The sequence below is a fragment of the Carassius carassius genome, chromosome 10, assembly GCF_963082965.1.
Source record: "Carassius carassius chromosome 10, fCarCar2.1, whole genome shotgun sequence".
Taxonomy (NCBI): Eukaryota; Metazoa; Chordata; class Actinopteri; order Cypriniformes; family Cyprinidae; genus Carassius; species Carassius carassius.
The window spans coordinates 22,596,146-22,618,718 of record NC_081764.1 but is presented as its reverse complement, the minus strand read 5'-3'; the positions used below and the strand labels follow the sequence as shown (position 1 = coordinate 22,618,718).

General features: G+C 40.1%; 1 protein-coding gene across 5 annotated transcripts in view; it reads right to left on the bottom strand.

The window, feature by feature from the left end:
* Window positions 1-22,573, bottom strand: part of LOC132151963 (centrosomal protein of 95 kDa-like) — a 308,535-nt gene that overhangs the window by 148,221 nt on the left and 137,741 nt on the right. For all 5 annotated transcript variants that reach the window (XM_059560545.1, XM_059560541.1, XM_059560542.1 and 2 more), the window contains 3 exons: window positions 22,247-22,416; window positions 21,270-21,344; window positions 20,634-20,786 (listed from right to left, as the gene is read on the bottom strand). In XM_059560545.1, coding sequence (XP_059416528.1) covers window positions 20,634-20,786; window positions 21,270-21,344; window positions 22,247-22,416 — 398 coding nt within the window. The remainder of the gene's footprint in view (window positions 1-20,633; window positions 20,787-21,269; window positions 21,345-22,246; window positions 22,417-22,573) is intronic.

The window sequence follows — 22,573 nt, the reverse complement described above, 5'->3', positions numbered from 1 at the left end:
GTTGTTCTGTACAAGGAACATAGAAAGCTGGTTGAACACAGCTCACTCAAGTGTCTTTGCAATGAATGGAAGAAGGGATACCGGTCTGTAGTTTTCAAGAAGCGCTGGATTTAGAGATGGTTCCTTGAGCAGTGGGCTTACCCGAGCCTGCTTAAATGCTGAGGGAAATGTTCCAGAGTGAAGAGAGGAGTTGATAACGTGAAAAAGCGAAGGTATGACTGAAGAAGAGATCGCTTGAAGGGAGGTGAGTGGGGATCGGATCAAGTGGACAAGTAGTAGGATGATTGGACAGGAGAAGTTTGGAAACGTCCATCTCTGAGAGTGGGGAGAAGGAGGAGAAAGAGTGTGCGTCGATCATTGTGAAGTTGTCCTCAGTCTTCGGTGTGGAGAATTGGTCACTGATGGTCTTATTTGTGAAGAAAACTGCAAAGTCGTCCGCTGTAAGAGTCGATGGAGGAGGTAGATTAAGAAGAGAAGAGAAAGTTTTGAAGAGTGTCCGAGCGTCACAACAGCTGTTAATTTTGTTGTGGTAGTAGGATGTTTTAGCCGTGAAGACATTTGCAGAGAAGGAAGAGAGGAGAGGCTGATACACACTGAGGTCGGTAGAGTTTCTTGATTTCTGCCATTTTCTCTCTGCAGCCCTGAGTTTAGAGTGATGTTCACGGAGAACCTCGGACAGCCAGGGGGCAGATGGGGCGGTGCGTGCTGGTCTAGACAACAGTGGGCAAAAGTTGTCCAAGCAAGATGTTAAAGTGGAGCAAAGAGTGTCCGTAGCGCTGTTCGTGTCCAGAGCTGAAAACTGAGAGAGTGCAAGAAGCGAGGATAAAACCACAGAACATATGTGAGATGGAGAGAGTCAGCGTAGGTTCTGTCGAAAGGTGACCTGCGTTGGAGTGTGTGTCGCTTCAGGAGTAAGTGCTAGGTTAGCAGTAATGAGGAAGTGGTCTGAGGTGTTCAGTGGAGAAACTGAAGAGTTGTCCACAGAGCAACAGCGTGTGTAGATGAGGTCCAGTTGGTTGCCTGATTTGTGAGTCGCTGTAGTAGACACTCGCTTGAGATCAAATGAGGTGAGCAGAGTTTTGAAGTCAGCAGCCTGGGGTTTATCTAGGTGGATGTTGAAGTCACCAAGCAGTACCAGAGGAGTACCATCTTCAGGAAAGTTTGATAGCAGCACATCCAACTCCTCTAAGAAGTTTTACAATTTACCTGGGGGACGATAAATGACCACAAAGTGGATTTTAACAGGGTGGGTTACAGTAATGGCATGTGATTCAATTAACCATTTCCTGTAGGTGATGGCTGAAGATCAAATTTCCATTCTTTTGATATAAGGAGACCAGTACCTCCACCCCTCCCAGTGGTACGAAGAGTGTGGGAACAAGTGAAATTAGTGGAGAGGGCTGCGGTAGTGGCAGTGTCTTCAGGTTTGATCCAAGTCTCAGTCAATGCCATGAGGTTGAGACCGGAATGAGTAGCAACAGGAGAAATGAAGTCTGCTTTGTTAACTGCAGACTGGCAGTTCCAGAGACCAAATGGAATAGAGAGCCTAGTAGTAGAGTTCAGAGGGACAGGCCGTAGGTTTGTCAGACAGGCCTTCCTGCGATGTACATAGCGTGCTCTCTGAGTGTTAGTAGTGATAGTCGAGATCTGAAAGCACATAGTGATCAAGTGCCCTGTCAGTGTCCTTGCTCGGTGGAGTCGCGCAGGTAGAGTCGATGGTCTTTACACTCGTCGTACAGGAGGATTCACACGAGGGCTGCCGCGACCACTGCCACGGTGAAACCTACCGCTTTTGACTTGCGATTGAAGTCAGCTGGCCACGCCTCACTATTTAGCAGATCGAAACTTGGCAGTCCCACGATAGGCAAACGCGAAACCAAGTGCCACATTCAGCACGTATTTACCAGGGTAAGACACACAGCAATGACGATCACACAGTAGTCTAATGAGAAAATTTAAGCTGCAAGCAGCGATGAACGGGCCCTCGCACCCAGGCTCATCGCCAGCGAGCGGCTTTAGTAAAAAAGGCGAACGGCGAGAAATATGCATTTAAAGTCGTAAATATAAGTGGAATATGTCAAAGTCATTTATATGTGCCAATCTTCCTTTTGCCAGCAGGTGGCGCTATCATTATAATGGAATATTTTCCTTCAGATGTGTTCAGGCCAAGACTCTTATCGAACATTTGAAGTTTGGGGAAGATCGAACATTTTATGCCTGAGTTACAACAACTTCTCTTCCTATGGCGAGACATCAAATTTTGTCATGGCGCCATGGACACGACCTTTAACAAAAACTCAAGATAGACTGACCACAAAAAAGACATTAATGTCAAAAAATTTCTAGGAGTAGTTTGTTGCAGTGTAAAATATGACACTTCCTGTTGCCAATAGGGGGCACTATATATCTTTGTTGTTCTGATTTACGATGACAGGGCTGCTCACTGGTTTTGTTGGCGCAGTGGGTAAGACACATGCCTTTGGTGTGAGAGAACCTGGGTTCGAATCCATTGTGAGACACCAATGTGTCCCTGAGCAAGACACTTAACCCCTAGTTGCTCCAGACCAAACCATTGCAATTAGGATGGTGAAACTGCGGTAAACAGATTCAAACAGAAACAAAATCATGGTAACATATCGTTCTGGTTTCAAAGTGTAACGCTATGAAAAACATTGCGGTTTATATCTATTTATACGTGTGTGTGTGTGTGTGTGTGTGTGTGTGTGTGTAAAGATCTCTAACACAGCTTCCTCTATTCTTTTTTATTCAATCTGTTTTCTTTTTATTTATTATATTATTTAAAAGCCCATGCTTCGTGTACTGTGTTAACCTAACTGAGACTTGTTATAACACTTATATATCATTGCTCTTTTTGTTGTTTTGATTGCTTCCACCGTCCTCATCTGTAAGTCGCTTTGGATAAAAGCGTCTGCTAAATGAATAAATGTAAATGTAAATATCTCACCACTCTAGCTAATTTTAGGTGTACTTAGCAGGGGCTATTGTGTTTTTAGGGTATATTGTACTTATTGTCATTATGAATATTTGTACGCTTATTTTCATTTCGGCATCTTAATAAACACTTACGCAATTTGTCTTCGTTTGAGTTGCTAACGTTACTCGACGGTCACATTTAAGTTTTCACCGCTTACACTCACCAAAAATGCCCGAAACCTGTAACTCTGTCATAATTAGGTTAGTTAAAATTACAAAAACTTAATGCCTTACACCTTTGTAACTGACTAAAAACTGATGTTTTAGCTAAACAAACGACAGAGGCACTGTGCCTAAAACTGCGAACACAAACATCACTAACTTAAATGAACAAAAGACAATAACCACCAATATGTGTTCACACAGTTAACTTTATTTAGATGATTCAGCATTAAGTTAAATGAACAGATGATAATAACCACCAATATGTGTTCACACAATAAATTTATTTAGATGATTCACGGAAATAAAATGACTCTTGAGTTGTTAGAAGAAAAAAAAATGTGTACTGCCATAACTGCGAAAATGACTTAAGGGCCCTATGAATCGGTTCATTGAACCAAACTGTCCAAATGAATCATTTTTCATTTTCAGTCCAATGATTTAGAGCGTTGCCACATACAATATGAGTACGTATCCACGACGGTCATGTTTGAAGCCTGAGGTGTATAATGGGTATTGTAGTTCCCTGACCTGAAGATCTACATAGCTTGAATGAGGTATTAGTTAAACGTATTAAATTTAACCCCTTTGTAAGACAAAAACATATAATACATATAATAACAATAAAATAACTGTTAACACATATTTAGACTAAACGACTATATTCAAGAATAATACAATATACTGTACATGTGGTAAAACAGGCTTAAATAGGGTTGGCTATGCTGTAATGGAGCAACCGTTGTTATGTTATCTTGTGAACCATTGGAGCGTTAGGATTCGTGTGTCCTGAAACCAAAAATTGTCTTTATCTTTAGAAAAAGACAATCGTGTCCTGCTGCTGTGGTCTGAATATCCAGTCTGTCTTCATCATGAAATGATGAACTCCCATCATCAGACCCCATTCTGGAGATTGTGTGTATGTTTGTTTATCTTTACAGACATATTTCATCATAAAACTAGGTAAGCAGGTCATTGTAAGAATATGGTAAACGTGATAAGTCGGTCAATCGTGCATCCAGAGTTTATCTTACTGCATCTCTATAATAAATTTCTGCAATGGCTATACTTGTTACGGTGCTTTCAAGTCGGGGTCTGGGGTTGTTTTAAGAGCAAACCCTTGTTTGACAAACTAGTGTTAAGCGACACTGTCCGCATTTTTAAAGTTAAAGAGGGTAATGAACTCTTTCACCATCTATTATTGTTAGAACGCATAATCAGTGTTAGGGGGATCAACTAGTTACATATAGCTAAATTATATCCTTTGATTACAAAAATAAATGTAATCAGTTACAGTCAGTGAGAAAAAATAATTAAATTGCGGTTAATTATAAAAATGTTACAGCTGAATATTTTTTCACACACGTACAGATTTAATTGATATATTTCATAAACCACCTTGACTACTCTAACTATTCTATGTATTTAATATCCAAGCAAATCTGATTTCGTGGTGGTTGTGCTTTAAAATGAAATCACGATCACAATCCTAATTTAAGTGATGAAGGATTTTGAAAAGTCTGACGGTCATTATTTGTCGAGCACTCTAATGTTGACCTCGTCCTGTTTACATGTTTCAAAAGATTAACGGTTGAAAACATTACAAGTCTTAAAACATGTAATAAAATGTTATCAGTTACATTACTTTTTTAAAGAAATTGATATAGTTGCACAACCTTTTAGATTTTAAATAGGGTAATTTGTGATCTATAAGCTATTACAAAGTTCATAGTAACCTCCCCAAAACTGTGCGTAAAATATTTCCACCAAGGTCTCAGCTACAGCTAAACGTTAAAACAAAAACTTAAGGTCCTTGTTGGCAGTTTTGTCAGGTGTGTGTGTGTGTGTGTGTGTGTGTGTGTGTGTGTGTGTGTGTGTGAAAACCGTGTGGTTTGAAAGAAAAATGTTTTAGCTTATATATGTGATTTTACTACAAACTATAAGCATTCTAACTAAGAAACATAATATGTTTTTATTTATTTTTTATTTTCCAACCAAACCGGTTGTTCGCAGTTAAAAAAGTCATAAGAACGTTTATTGTGTTTTGAAAAGAAAGTAAGTTATGATATATAAATAATATTTTTTTTTGTTTAACATCAACCACAATGCCGTTATGTATTTCTTCTGCTTCATGTATGCAACGCTTACCATACACACATTCAAGAGAAATGCATAAACTCAATTGTTTCAAACAATCTAAAAAAACATTAAAAAACTCTTACATTTTTTCTTCACGCATCTATTTTCATCTGTCTCTGGACTCTTGCTAAAAACATTTGAGTGCTGACATGAATCCTACATGAAAGCTAAAAATAATACTTTTTTTAAAACTATTTTAAACATCATGGTTAACAACACCATTTGGAAAGTGAGAAAGGACGTCTAATCTATTGTATAAAGTTCTGTGAGACATTTGTAACAACAAACACTTTTGGTTTCAAAGAAAACTTATGACAACTCATTTTCTTTGTGTGTGTGAGTGTGTGTTTACGTTTGTTTGTGATTATGCTTGTGATTGTGTACTTGTTTGCATTCTCAGTACGTCTATGTTGAGGTTGAAAGATCTAGGGGTTAATAAAAATTATAAATGTAACTAAAATAAACTAAATTAATTCGAATTAAACTACATTTTTCTATGGTCTGACTTGTTAAAAGATTTCACATCCTTTTGACCAGTAAATGAACTTTCAGCTAACCTTGCGATCACAGGCCTAAGCCATTAAGTTGAAATTGTCACCCTTTGATCACTGAATACACAAACATTTTCTTTTTTTTTTTACTTTAGCTGACCTGCAGCACACCATTTACAACACCAGAACCCCGGAAAACTAATTAGATTACAGTTGAGTTGCAAACCCCAAAAACCTTTAGATGTTTTACAGTCTTCGCTGACATGGTCGTAAAAGTAAACACAAAGACATCAGATGCCAGATGCCAGACACCAGACGCGTTTCTACGCACTACTAGAGATGACATATTTAGCCTTTCCTGTAATGTTGTAAAAGTTTCTTTGGCAAGAAAAGCCTATCTTGACATATCACATTCATTCCTGTTTAATATTTGTATGTCTAAACGCATGTTTTAATTGATATAGCAACGATATAGCAATGATAGAAGTTAATATTGACAACATAAAAGACGTATTCAAGGATTTAGACTACTAAAGTATGTGTGAGTGACTTATTAAAATTAAATAAAACAACACTTTTTTCCAACAAGGAATTTTTGTTGAGATGAAAAAATTAAATTGGATAGGTTAACCTAATTTTAGAGTAAAAACATCGGTCTAATATTAAAACCAGGTAGAATGTTTTCATCAAATGAGAACTGATGTGTTGTTATTAAAAACATTACTTTGTTTAATTCTTTTAACATACATTTAAACCTTTGCTACCAACGTTATTAGGGTGGTTGGGGAAGTGTTAGTGTGTGTTTTTTATTTTTTATTCGATGCTTTAAACATTAAAAACATAAAGACGTACATTACTGGTAGATTTACAAATACGGTCTGAGATTACACTAAATTTTTGTTCACACTCTGTACATCATAAAACAAAATAAATGTAAAATAAATAAAACAACACTTAAGAAAAAAGAAAAATATAATGATAAAGAAAATGTAGGGGGGAGTAACAGATTTTCACATTAAGAAACCAAAGTCCTCGAATGAAGAATACAAAAATCTTGCTTTGGGACTTTTCATTCCTTTTAACGTCTCCAAATACATCACAAATTCCTCTTTAAACGCCACTAAACGTGGTGGAATTTTGAAAAACATACATTTATGAATGTAGAATTTCGTGCCAGAAGTTAATATTAACAAAATAAAAGACATATTCAATGATTAAGGCTACTTAAGTAAGTGTGAGTGGCTTATTAAAATAAAATAAAACATCAAGGACATTTGTTTAGATTAAAAATAAAGAGCATATATATATAGAATACCAGAAAGAACATCTAATCATCCGTCTGTTTATACTACAGAAATTATGTGTCATATTTTTGGCTCTTCAGTGGGGTTGAACACAATATACCTAAAGTAGTCATATGTTCAGACTCATTTTCAGTACTATCAAGTTTAAAGAGTGGTGAAGCTTCTACTAGACAAGACATTTTGTCAGTCATTTTACAGAGTTTGTTCAGAATACAAGCAAAACAAATATTTATTTTGTATGGATACCCACACATATAGGTAATGAAGGTAATGAAAGTAGTGGACCAGAAAAAAGCATTAAAATGTCAGACATCGTATTTAATACTCCAATGAGTAAATTAGAAATAAAAGGTCTAATTAAAAAATAAATAAAAAATAAAAAGATATGTGTCAAATTAAATGGGTTGGTTAGAATAAAGGACGGCATTTATATAATATTTAAAGAACAGTTGGAAATGAAAGGAGAATTTTTGGGAATAGAAGGGAAGATCTCGCCATAGAATTTGACAAATTGCACTTAATCAGTCATTTATAAGATGAAATACATGTCTGGACTTTGTGTTAAATGTGATCTTCTGAAACAGTTGATTCAACTCAAACCTATTTTAATAAAATGTAAAAGATATGACAACGAAAGATTACAACTTACAGAAGCACTTAATATAGAAATAAATCAGATCTCATTTTAGATTTTGTTAAATAAAGATGTGGCTATAGAAATGTTTCACAGATTAAGTATCTCAAAGAGTTGATAAACGGTATTTAAAGAATCACTACTAAGTTTATTATTATCATTCATTTTATTTTTGTATTTCTTTTATCTCTTATGTTTGAGTTAGTTTTCATTAACGTCAATGCTCCACACTCCTGCCCTGTAGGTGGCGGTAAATGCACCTAAAGACTTGCGTGAAAGAGGAAGAAGGAGTGGTTTGAGTGGGACCGGACGTAAGCATTCTGAGTGTGTCTGCGGTGCTGGGAGGTTGTTTTACGGAAGGCTTCGCAAATTCTGCTGGGGGATCTTTTTATTTTCTTTCGTTTAACAGTCTAGATTTTAAAAATTGTAGTTAGTGGTAAAGTACAGCATAGTTTTGACAAGTATCTTGTGCTGGTGTTTTAAAGACGGGGTCCGATGTATTTTCTTTGAGATCAGCGTAAATGCCTAAGTTACCTTTTTCTTCTTTTGTTTTAACTTTTCACCCGACGTGACAAACGCCTACTTTCATGGTTTGTAACATTGCTTTACGTTAGCTTCTTTTTTTAGTTTGAGTCGATCTAACGTTACCGGAGACGTCGTAACACTTTGCTGTGAGATCTTTTTTTTCTTTTGTTTAACTCTCTTGTCAGTAACACTTAAGTGGTAAAGTACTGCATAGATTTGACAAGTATCTTGTCTGGTGTATTTTATTTTAGATCCGCGTAATGCCTACCTCTTTTTTCTTTTGTTTTAACTTTTTCTAACATCGTGATAAACATCAAGTTTTCTGGTTTATATCGTTTCTTTACATTCGCTTCTTCTTTAGTATGAGGTAAGGTACAAATGCTAAAACTCTATTACCTAGTTTTCTTTCTTTTCTAGCTGGTAACAAACCTTAAAAGTTTTTAAATTGTAATGCTACAAGCTCTCACATCTTTTTCACGTGTTGCTTAACGAAAACATATCTGATAGTTTTTGACTTGTTTGGTTGTTTTAGATAAATAACCAGTAACCTAGTTTTATTTCATTTGTAACAACTTTAACAACGTTTTTACACTTTTCCAACTACGAAAACGATCATTACATTGTTTCCATTTCTGTTTGTGTTTATAACCTTTTTTCTTGAAATACACTGTGTACTTAAAACCTTAATAAAAACTTCCCTTACACCATTTTCACGATTTCACATTTTTCAGAGTTTAAAAAAAGCACATAGCTTCCCAACACTTCTCCCTCCCTCCGAAATTCCTTCTTAGGTTCATAAGTTCATATTTAGGTCACTGGGGTGTACAGGGAGGGGGGTGTACAAACAGGTGTCCAGAACAGATGGCTTTTATGACCCTCATCAATCAAATTTTTGGAGACAAGGCAGCCTTTACCCTCTTTCGCGTGTCCTGTGACAAATTTGACGCATCTGTGCATGCAAGTAATCAGTCTAAATGTTCTGCAAAATCAGTCAATGGTGAAAATCAATAGTAGATTTAATTTAAATTGGACATAAACACGTTAAATATAAAGTATTCAAAACAGGTAAGTTCATATATTTGGAGTAAAGTTCAAATGAACTGATGCATCAGTCATACAGCGCTCCGGACAACGCACCTCATGACACAGAAACAAGAATGAGATGCATTCTAACATAACTGTGGCATTAAACTCCATTAATGAGGGCTCGTTTAAAATGTTGCACATATATAGGCTGTTCAGATTACTTGTTAAAGTGCAGTGAAAACTTATATCTACAGACGATGTACGTCTGTTTGTGGATGGAGACTTTGTAACGGCCAAAACTATGTATTTTGCATTCATCACATTATAGTGCAGTGTGCCCTTTAAGAGACTGATCACTTAACTTATAACGCACACTATGTGGTGATGACGTATAAGGACTATGTGAGAACCACTATGGATGATAAGTTCGCTCTGCCACCTTATTATTTTGTTTTTATTTGTAACGCCAAGAAAGAGTTAATCTCTCATGAATGGGAAGAGCGCGTTGCCATGTACCAGCCATTAAATGTGTGGGACAACAACTCCTCGTTTTCTATCTCTTTCATTTCTTGGATTTAACGAGTTATCCGAGTTAAAGCGTTACAACTTCATTGACTGCAGGCTGTAATCCTCTTTTGCACGCGCGTGTGTGTGTGTATGTGAAATTCAGTGCTGAAGTGAAATAGCTGGGCAGATTGATAGCTGAATTATAATAGGCTGCCTAATAAAAATAGTTATTATTTAATAAATTAATAGGAGATGAGCATAATATCGTCTTGACTATCGACAGAGACATCTGCTATCATCGATATCTCTGACTATCGTCGATACACGATTCTATCATCTATCGGCACCACCCTAACACACACAGGTGCACCTCAATAAATTTGAATATTGTCGAAATTAATTTCATTAATTCAACTCAAATTGTGAAACTTGTGTATTAAATGAATTCAATGCACACAGACTGAAAATGTCTTTGAGTCTTTTAATCGTGATGATTTTGCCTCACATTTAAGAAAAATCCACCAAATTACAATACTTCATAAGACCAAATAAAAAAAAATTGTCCTGGAAAGTATGTTCATTAACTGTACATGTACTCAATACTTTCGTAGGGGCTCCTTTTGCTTTAATTACTCCCTCAATTTGGCGTGGCATGGAGGTGATCAGTTTGTGGCACTGCTGAGATGGTATTTACATTTACATTACATTTATTAATTTAGCTGATGCTTTTATCCAAAGTGACTTACAATTGAAATATATGCCAGAGGTTGCACGCCTCTAGGGGTTAAGTGTCTTGCTCAGGGACACATTGGTGTCACACAGTGGATTCGAACCAGAGTCTCTCACACCAATGGCATGTGTCTTGTCTTAACTGCGCCAACACCATGCGCATTTTTATTTTGGTCTCTTGTTTCTCATTTTCCTCTTGACAATACCCCATAGATTCTCTCTATGTTAATGTCTATTGAGTTTGCTGCCCAGTCAAGCAAACCAACACCATGGTCATTTAACCAACTTTTGGTGCATTTGGCAGTGTGGGCAGGTGCCAAATTCCACTGGAAAATGAAATCAGCATATTAAAAAAGCTGGTCAGCAGAAGGAAGCAGGTAAACGGGTGCCGTGACTTTGGTTTTCAAAAAACACAATGGACCAACACCAGCAGATGACATTGCACCCCAAATCATTGCAAACTGTGGAAACTTAACACTGGACTTCAAGCAACTTGTGGAGAAGCCTGTGAGCTTCTCCACCCTTACTCCAGGCTCTAGGACTTTGGTTTCCAAATAAAATAAAACTTGCTCTCATCTGAAAAGAGGACTTTGGACCACTAGGCAACAATCCAGTTATTCTACTCCTTAGCCAAGGTAAGACGCCTCTGATGTTGTCTGTGGTTCAGGAGTGGCTAAACAAGAGGAATACGAGAACTGAAGCCAAATACCTTGGCACATCTGTATGCCTTGACCCCAGCTTCAGTCCATTTCTTGTTCAAATTCTTGAATCGATTTTGCTTGACAATCCTCAAAGCTGTGGTTCTCTCAGTTGGTTGTGCTATTTTTTTTTCTTCCACACTTTTTCCTTCCACTCAACTTTCTGTTAAGATGCTTGGATACAGCACTCTGTGAACAGCCAGCTTCTTTGTCAATGAATGTTTGTGGCTTACCCTCCTCGTGAAGGGTGTCAATGATTGTCTTCTGGATAACTGTCAGATCAACAGTCTTCCCCATGATTGTGTAGCCTAGTGAACCAAACTGAAAGACCATTTTGAAGGCTCAGGAAACCTATGCAGGTGTTTTGAGTTGATTAGCTGCTTGGCATGTCACAATATTCTAATTTGTTTCTAATCAATATTCTAAAGGAGTTTTCATTCAAAAAATTTCATTAGCCTGTAGATCAAAATGAAAGTCCCTTAATAAAACAAGGAAATTGTGTAGTTTTAATGGTTTTCATAATGACTGTTTAATAACCATAACATGAAGTAAGAGACTTTGTGTAATAATTTTTTTTATGCATTAGACTGCAGCCTATATGACTCATGTTTTGAAATTAACTTTCTGAAGATTAATTTTCTAATAATTTTTAAGGTTGTTATAATGATATATTATGAAGTTATTTTTGTTTTATTTTGTCATTTGATCTCTGTTTACAAAATGGAGTTAATTGGTATTAATTAAAGTTCGGGGCAGGGGCACACCCCAAACAATCACCTGACTTCTAAGAACCTCCATATATATCTCGGGAGGATTCTGAGCAGTTCTGAGTCCCGGTCTCCTCGCTCTCCGTCAGTGAGATCCGCATCATCGTTTGCGTGGCGGACGCAGACACTGAATTCTCGCTCCCCTCTCGAGCCGCTTCTCTCACGCTTCCTCAGCACTCTCATTGCACATCTTTTAGAATCCAGAGCCAAGGACAATTGAACCATGTGTCGCCTTCAACACGCACTTAAATCCAAGGTATCCAGTTCAATCGTGCAGATAACAAACAGTTATTTCAACTATATTCAGTATCAATAAAACTTCTGTCATGACAAACTTTGAATGATCAGGTGAATGATCATACAGCTACAACAGCTCCACCACAGCAGTGCTTCAGGTGAACGATCGTACATCCACAACAGCACCACCACAGCAGCGCCTCAGGTGAGTGATCATACAGCTACAACAGCACCACGGCAGCGCCTTAGGTGAATGAGTCTGCAGCTACAACAGCACCACCACAGCAGCGCCTCAGGTTAACGATCATACAGCTACAACAGCGCCACCACGGCAGCGCCTCAGGTGGACGATCATACAGCTACGGCAGCACCACCACAGCAGCGCCTCAGGTGAACGATCATACATCTACAACAGCACCACCTCAGCAGTGCCTCAGGTGAGTGATCATTCAGCTACAACAGCACCACCACGGCAGCGCCTCAGGTGAAATGATCATTCAGCTACAACAGCACCACCAGCAACGCCTCAGGTGAAAAGATCATTCAGCTACAACAGCACCATCAGCAGTGCCTCAGGTGAACGATCATACAGCTACAAAAGCACCACCACAGCAGCGCCTAAGGTGAACGATCATACAGTTACAACAGCACCACCATGGAACGCCTCAGGTGACCGATCAAACAGCTACAACAGCATCACCACGGCAACGCCTCAGATGAATGATCATACAGCTACAACAGCACCACCACGGCAGCACCTCAGGTGGATGATCATACAGCTACAACAGCACCACCACAGCAGCGCCTCAGGTGAAACGATCATTCAGCTACAACAGCACCACCAGCAGCGCCTCAGGTGAGTGATCATACAGCTACAACAGCATCACCACGGCAGCGCCTCAGGTGGATGAGTCTGCAGCTACAAAAGCACCACCATGGCAGCGCCTCAGGTGAAAGATCATACAGCTACAACAGCACCACCAGCAGTGCCTCAGGTGAAACAATCATTCAGCTACACCAGCACCACCAGCAGTGCCTCAGGTGAACGATCATACAGCTACAACAGCACCACCACAGCAGCGCCTCAGGTGAATGATCATACAGCTACAAAAGCACCACCACAGCAGCGCCTAAGGTGAACGATCATACAGCTACAACAGCACCACCATGGAACACCTCAGGTGACCCATCAAACGGCTACAACAGCCTCACCACGGTAACGCCTCAGGTGAATGATCATACAGCTACAACAGCACCACCACGGCAGCACCTCAGGTGGATGATCATACAGCTACAACAGCACCACCACGGCAGCACCTCAGATGAAACGATCATTCAGCTACAACAGCACCACCTACAGCGCCTCAGGTGAATGATCATACATCTACAACAGCAACACCACAGCAGCGCCTCAGGTGAACGATCATACAGCTACAACAGCACCACCACGGCAGCGCCTCAGGTGGATGAGTCTGCAGCTACAACAGCACCACCACGGCAGCGCCTCAGGTGGATGAGTCTGCAGCTACAAAAGCACCACCACAGCAGCGCCTCAGGTGAACCATCATACAGCTACAACAGCACCACCACGGAACGCCTTAGGTGACAGATCAAATAGCTACAACAGCATCACCACGGCAACGCCTCAGGTGAACGATCATACAGCTACAACAGCAACACCATGGCAGCACCTCAGGTGGACGATCATACAGCTACAACAGCGCCACCACGGCAGTGCCTCAGGTGGACGATCATAGAGCTACAACAGCGCCACCACGGCAGCGCCTCAGGTGAACGATCAAACAGCTACAACAGCACAACCACAGCACCTCCTCAGGTGAACGATCATACAGCTACAACAGCACCACCACGGCAGCGCCTCAGGCGGTCGATCATACAGCTAAAAAAACAGCACCACCAAGGCAGCACCTCAGCACAACAGCACCATTATCTTATTCAGGCTAGATCAGTCAGTATGAACGTGCAGTCCTAAGTGCATGTCTAAGACTGCTGACTGTTTCTATAGCAACCGGGAAGCCTCTAATATCAGCTGCAGTGACACGATTACTTACTGTTCAGCTCTTCTATTCCTGCGATTTTAAGCGACCTATGGAGCATTGCATGTTCTATCGTGTTTGCTTAAACAGATCAGCCAGTCTCCTTCAACTTCCAAAACCTCTTTTCATTCTCCCCCTCCCTCCCTCCCTCCCTCCCTCCCTGCATCTTGCAACACACCCCACTCAAAGACATCCTTTCATCCCAACATCCGTTTTCCATTCTTCCTCTCTCCCTACCTTCCCCTACCTCTTCCCCCCTCCTATATCTCCTCATCCTCAACCCCCTCCCCCCACTCAAAGCCACCTTTCGTACATCCACAACAGCACCACCACAGCAGCGCCTCAGGTGAGTGATCATACAGCTACAACAGCACCACGGCAGTGCCTTAGGTGAATGAGTCTGCAGCTACAACAGCACCACCACAGCAGCGCCTCAGGTTAACGATCATACAGCTACAACAGCGCCACCACGGCAGCGCCTCAGGTGGACGATCATACAGCTACGGCAGCACCACCACAGCAGCGCCTCAAGGTGAACGATCATCCATCTACAACAGCACCACCTCAGCAGTGCCTCAGGTGAGTGATCATTCAGCTACAACAGCACCACCACGGCAGCGCCTCAGGTGAAATGATCATTCAGCTACAACAGCACCACCAGCAACGCCTCAGGTGAAAAGATCATTCAGCTACAACAGCACCATCAGCAGTGCCTCAGGTGAACGATCATACAGCTACAAAAGCACCACCACAGCAGCGCCTAAGGTGAACGATCATACAGCTACAACAGCACCACCATGGAACGCCTCAGGTGACCGATCAAACAGCTACAAGAGCATCACCACGGCAACGCCTCAGATGAATGATCATACAGCTACAACAGCACCACCACGGCAGCACCTCAGGTGGATGATCATACAGCTACAACAGCACCACCACGGCAGCACCTCAGGTGAAACGATCATTCAGCTACAACAGCACCACCAGCAGCGCCTCAGGTGAATGATCATACAGCTACAACAGCACCACCACAGCAGTGCCTCAGGTGAATGATCATACATCTACAACAGCAACACCACAGCAGCGCCTCAGGTGAGTGATCATACAGCTACAACAGCACCACCATGGCAGCGCCTCAGGTGAAAGATCATACAGCTACAACAGCACCACCAGCAGTGCCTCAGGTGAAACAATCATTCAGCTACAACAGCACCACCAGCAGTGCCTCAGGTGAACGATCATACAGCTACAACAGCACCACCACGGCAGCACCTCAGGTGGATGATCATACAGCTACAACAGCACCACCACGGCAGCGCCTCAGGTGAAACGATCATTCAGCTACAACAGCACCACCAGCAGCGCCTCAGGTGAATGATCATACAGCTACAACAGCACCACCACAGCAGCGCCTCAGGTTAACGATCATAGAGCTACAACAGCGCCACCACGGCAATGCCTCAGGTGGACGATCATAGAGCTACAACAGCGCCACCACGGCAGCGCCTCAGGTGAACGATCAAACAGCTACAACAGCACAACCACAGCACCGCCTCAGGTGAACGATCATACAGCTACAACAGCACCACCACGGCAGCGCCTCAGGCGGTCGATCATACAGCTAAAAAAACAGCACCACCAAGGCAGCACCTCAGCACAACAGCACCATTACCTTATTCAGGCTAGATCAGTCAGTATGAACGTGCAGTCCTAAGTGCATGTCTAAGACTGCTGACTGTTTCTATAGCAACCGGGAAGCCTCTAATATCAGCTGCAGTGACACGATTACTTACTGTTCAGCTCTTCCATTCCTGCGATTTTAAGCGACCTATGGAGCATTGCATGTTCTATCGTGTTTGCTTAAACAGATCAGCCGGTCTCCTTCAACTTCCAAAACCTCTTTTCATTCTCCCCCTCCCTCCCTCCCTCCCTCCCTGCATCTTGCAACACACCCCACTCAAAGACATCCTTTCATCCCAACATCCGTTTTCCATTCTTCCTCTCTCCCTACCTTCCCCTACCTCCTCCCCCCTCCTATATCTCCTCATCCTCAACCCCCTCCCCCCACTCAAAGCCACCTTTCATCCCATCATCCTTTCTTCCACCCTTCCTTCAGCCACTGTCAGGGCTGCCTCTCGTCTACAGGCGCCTTCACACCTGCGCATTATGTGACGGAGCCATGCGAGAAACTCCTGCTCTCATAACCCTACAACACCAGCAGACTGACTTGCAAAGTACCTCCGCACTCCTATCAAGAACCTGCCATAGTCGACAGACCACTAGCAGAAGAGGCTGAATTAAATCAAACTTATCTTCTCTCCACGACACTCTCATTCCCACCATTAACCATATCACAACCACAGAATTCTCATTGACTTATCAAGCCAAGGAGCTGGCTGGCCAAAGCCGATACCACTAAATGTCAAGTCTTGCCTATCCATCATGAATCCGGTGAGGCTTCTGGGATGGTGCCGTTAATTCATCGTGAGCCTCATTCGTATCATGCCGGCTGCATCCAACTGTATACAGATGCAAAACCCTAAATAGACTTCAGCAGTTAAAGTGTTAGTTCGCCCAAATAGCAAAATTATGTCATTAATAACTTACCCTCATGTTGTTCCAAACCCGTAAGACCTCCTTTTATCTTTGGAACACAGTTTAAGATATTTTAGATTTAGTCCGAGAGCTTTCAGTCCCTCCACTGAAGCTGTGTGAACGGTATACTGTCCATGTCCAGAAAGGTAAGAAAAAAATCATCAAAGTAGTCCATGTGACATCAGAGGGTCAGTTAGAATTTTTTGAAGCATCGAAAATACATTTTGGTCCAAAAATAGCAAAAACTACGACTTTATTCAGCATTGTCTTCTCTTCCGTGTCTGTTGTGAGGTTGTGATATCCAGTTCGCGAAGGAATCATTGGATGTAACTGGATCTTTTTGAACCAGTTCACCAAATCGAACTGAATCATTTTAAATGGTTTGCGTCTCCAATACGCATTAATCCACAAATGACTTAAGCTGTTAACTTTTTTAATGGGGCTGACACTCCCTCTGACTTCAAACAAACCAATATCCCGGAGAAATTCATGTACTCAAACAGTACACTGACTGAACTGTTGTGAAGAGAGAACTGAAGATGAACACCGAGCCGAGCCAGATAACGAACAACAGACTGACTCGTTTTCGAGTGAATTTGGTGAATCCAGTGAATTTTCCTGCACTCAAACCTGGCAATCTGAAGGAAACGCTGTGTATGGCATTTGAGGTAATTTGTGAATTACCATAGACTTATAGTCTAAATAAAATAATTTGCAACTATTATTGTTATTACAATTGTATACAAAACGTTGTATTATGCTTGTTATAGAGTGCACGACATCATGGGCACTACCGCCCAGTGGCAGTAGACAACCACGTGGCAACCAACCACCACGGTGACGCGGCTGTCACAGTGACTGGTCACAGCCCTATCTGGAGGTTTTCATTATGGCTGTCTCTATATTTTACTGCATTAAGCTTTCATTTCACTCGGACGAGTCCCTCAGTCTCAGTTGTTCCAAACTTTTTACATTAAGGATAATAGAGGCTTCATGCTTCTGTGAACCTTTAATGCGGCAGAAATCTTTCTATACTCATCCTCAGATCTATCTCTTGAAACAATCCTGTCTCGGAGCTCAACAGGCAGTTATTTTGACCTCAGAACTTTTTTTTTTCTGATATGCATTTCTAAGTTGTAAATCCTTTTATTGAGAGCTGTGTGCCTTTTCAAATCATATCCATTCAATTGAATTTGCCACAGGTTTACTCCAGTTGAAGTGTAGTAACATCTATAAGAGATATGAATGCTCCTGAGCTCATTTTTTTAATCAATTTTAGTTGTTGTTGTTGTTACAAAGTTTTTTTTTTTTTTTTGTGCTGTCATTATGGTGAAAAAGTGTATATTGATGTGGAAAAAATATATACATTTCTTTGAAAGACACTTTTTCAGAGAACAACTAAGATTACACTTTTTGTACTCTCTACTGTACTGTATATAGGTCACCATAGCATCACAGAAACATTATCAAAGAATTTGCTGATTTTATATCCAAATTAATACTGTTTGCAGGTAACGTCAATTGTTAACATCCACGTAGATAATGAAGACATGTCATGTCTTTTCTGAGCTTCTTCTAGCTACAAATACAAAACAAGTGAACCCATTCAGTGCTTAAACACAATAAACTTGTGCACACTGATCAGTAGTCAGCAGAGACTAGGGCTGTCACTTTTGTGAAAAAATCATTTTCGATTTTTTTAGACATAAGTGTTCATTGAATCGATTGTAAAATCGATTTTCCATGTCTAAGAAAAAAAGACGTTTCCTTTTTCAACGTCAAATAACGGACAAACGTAAAGAGAGCGCTGGAAACGCACAAGTCAGCAATATTTCTTATTTATTGGCATGAAGTTTCGTGCAGAATAACAAACAGCAACAGGACTGCAACATTCTCGAAAAAATATATATGCAGAGGGGACGGCTGCCATAACAAAAGAAAAACATCACTGCAGGCTTCAACCCGGCTGCATTTATGATTTAGGCAATACAAAAATCTCCAAGATTATTTTAAATAATGATTCAATCCATTTCAAACAACTGTTCAAAAAAATGAAACTTTAAATGGACTTGAGAACAGGCCATGTGTGTTTTTTATTGAACATAACCGACACTTAGGCTAGGCGGCACTAGGCAGGCATAAGGAAATGCACCAAAAGGCTAGGACCATTACAAATTTATTGGACAGGAAAACAAGTCGATCAACATTTTTCAGGGTCCCGAGCAGAGCGTTTTTTATTCACTATATGTCCAGCTGTTGAGAAGATGTGCTCCGACCGCACTGATGACCCAGGGACACTCAGGTACAGCTGCGCAAGGTGGGGGTATTACTGCCAATTTTCCACCACAAAAGATGGTCGCTGTCTGCTTGCAATGGTCCTTTTCATAACTCAGAATCTCCTGTAACTAGATGCGCGAATGAGGCGAATTCGCGTCTACCGCGCCGCGAGACCTCCAGACGTGCGTAAACAACGTCTTTACATTGACTTAACATTGAAATCATTCGCGCCAGACGCTTTATTCGCATTTGGTGTGAACGCAGAGGTCGCTTTCGACGTCACTGGGTCTTATAGGCGCGTAAAATTGCTGGTATTTTCTGTCTAGCTTTTGCAAGCCATACTGCACTTTCGGAATTCTTTATTTTCTTTTTCTGCTTGTTTGTGAGTTTTGTTACATCTATATTTTTTAATTGTTTAATCATTTTAGAATTAATACTGTACATATTTGGTTAAAATCGATTCCCTATTTTCATTTTCGAAACATTTTTTGGTTGGTCCGATCGATTGTGCAATTGATTTTCGAACTAAAAGTGACAGCCCTAGCAGAGACCTATTTAATAACTACAATTTGTTAACACGGCTAGATTTATTGCATATTATTAAATGAGACTATACAGTATATATTGCTTACTACAACAGCATGTCACTAAAAGTATAAAAAGTATGCTCCTGAGCTAATTTTTTTTTATACATTTCAGTTGTTGCTGTTACAAAGTTTTTTTTTTTTTTGTGCTGTCATTATGGTGAAAAAGTGTAGATTGATATGGTAAAAAACTAGTTTAATATAATGCAGCAACATAAAATATGAAAACATTAAGGAGTATGGATAATTTCATAAAGCATTGTAGCCTATACCCTTGAATATATACATTTCTTTGAAAGACACTTTTTCAGAGAACAACTAAGATTACACTTTTTTTTGTACTCTCTACTGTACTGTATATAGGTCACCATAGCATCACAGAAACATTATCAATGAATTTGCTGATTTTATATCCAAATTAATACTGTTTGCAGGTAACGTAAATTGTTAACATCCACATAGATAATGAAGAGATAAATTAGGAACGGAATTTTTACACACCGTAAACTGCTGGGGTTAGACAACATGCTTAAGGACCCATTCATTGTACTAATAATATTCTAGATTTAATTTTATTGGAATGAAAATTGGTATTGAATTTCTGCCACTGAGAGACAACATATCAAATAATTACCTAGTCTTTTGTATACTCCAAATATAGAAAATAATGACAATTTTGGAAATTTGACATGGCGCGATGAATGTCCTCTAGTGTGCAACCCCCTTTAACGATATCAACAAGAGGACCTCAAGTGAATTAGAAACTGCATCAGTGTGAGGGCAATTCTGCAATTGTATTAGATTTCAGTTACTTGGCCAGCAGGCCATGGGTGTTTAATACTAAGGGTTATGGTTTTAAAACAATTTAGCAAGCACCTATAATAGTGGTTGTGGATTTGGCACTTACTCGCTCTTCTTGTGTCTTTGCTTGCATCAGTCTGGCACGTAGCTGAACATGATAGACGCTGTAATATTTTTTAGCACGAGCAACCTGTTGCCTCTGTTCTCTAAGCTTATTCTGAGCTGACTTCTGCTGTTGGATCCTCTCCTTGAACTCTCTCTGAAACATATACAGACATACGATTCTGAGTTGCTAAGCTCAAAGGCTTTTCATTTTGTGTGATTTAGTCTTGAAAGTGAAAAGTGAAAAGTGAAGTGACATTCAGCCAAGTATGGTGAACCATACTCAGAATTTGTGCTCTGCATTTAACCCATCCGAAATGCACACACACAGAGCAGTGAACACACACACACACTGTGAGCACACACCCGGAGCAGTGGGCAGCCATTTATGCTGCGGCGCCCGGGGAGCAGTTGGGGGTTCGATGCCTTGCTCAAGGGCACCTAAGTCGTGGTATTGTAGGTGGAGAGAGAACTGTACATGCACTCCTCCCACCCACAATTCCTGCCGGCCCGGGACTCGAACTCACAACCTTTCGATTGGGAGTCCGACTCTCTAACCATTAGGCCACGACTTCCCAATGTCACTTCACTAATAAATTAGTGAAGTGCGTTTGCGTTTTTATTCTGAGTATACTCTTACCAGGCGACGGTTGTGTTCTTTTTCTTTGTGGATTATCTGCACCAGCATGCCATGTCTTTTCTGAGCTTCTTCTAGCTACAAATACAAAACAAGTGAACCCATTCAGTGCTTAAACACAATAAACTTGTGAACACTGATCAGTAGTGATCAGCAGAGACATAACAGTTAATAACTACAATTTGTTAACACGGCTAGATTTATTGCATATTATTAAATGAGACTATACAGTATATATTGCTTACAACAAGAGCATGTCACTAAAAGTATCAACATACAGGTGCATCTCAATAAATTAGAATGTTATGGAAAAGTTAATTTCAGTAATTCAACTCAAATTGTGAAACTAGTGTATTAAATAAATTCAATGCACACAGACTGAAGTAATTTAAGTCTTTAGTTCTTTTAATTGTGATGATTTTGGCTCACATTTAACAAAACCCACCAATTCACTAAGGAACATTCAAAAAAAAAAACAAAAAAAAAACAAAAGACTACTTCAGTCTGTGTGCATTGATTTTATTTAATACACAAGTTTCATGATTTGAGTTGAATTACTGAAATAAATAAACTTTTCCACGACATTCTAATTTATTGAAAACCTATGAAAAGTGGGGCAGGGGCTGAGAGCCGTGGAAATGGAGCGAGACCGGTGAAGTAAATGATTATCACTTACTCCACCCGCCTCGCTCCGTTCTCACGGCTCTTGGCCCCTGCCCAACTCATCACAAAACCTTTTTTTGCTACCACATTATGCCAATGTAAGGCCCGTAATATATTATCTAGATTTTTTTTTTCTTAAATTTAGCCATTTTAAATTTTTATATTATTATTTAATTGTCATGCTGACAGTATGCTGATAATACTACTGTGAATGTAAATGGTTGAATTAAAACAAATGTAAATTTAGCAGCTTATGGGCCATAAAATCGTGTGTCATAAAATCGTTTGTGTTTCTGTGTCTGTGTTATATCTCTCACTTGTTTTAAAAGTTTGGACTCTGTCTGTCTGTTCTGGTTTTGGGAGGAGCTGAGTTGGTCAATCTGTTGGAGCTGCTGTTTCCACATACAGGACAAAGTATGAGGAGAGAGCTGCACCCGTTGAAACTCCTCCAGCAGAATGGGAAGAAGATTGTTGTCCTTCAATTTCACTATGTACAATGTGATAAACATATGAAGAAAATTGTTAAAATGTATTTATATAATAAAGAACATGAAATCTGATGAGAACAAGGAAGGATTAGTGCAATTTGTTCGCCTTCACCTGTTAGCTTAGCTTACACCTGCACTGCCATCATCCATCCCTTT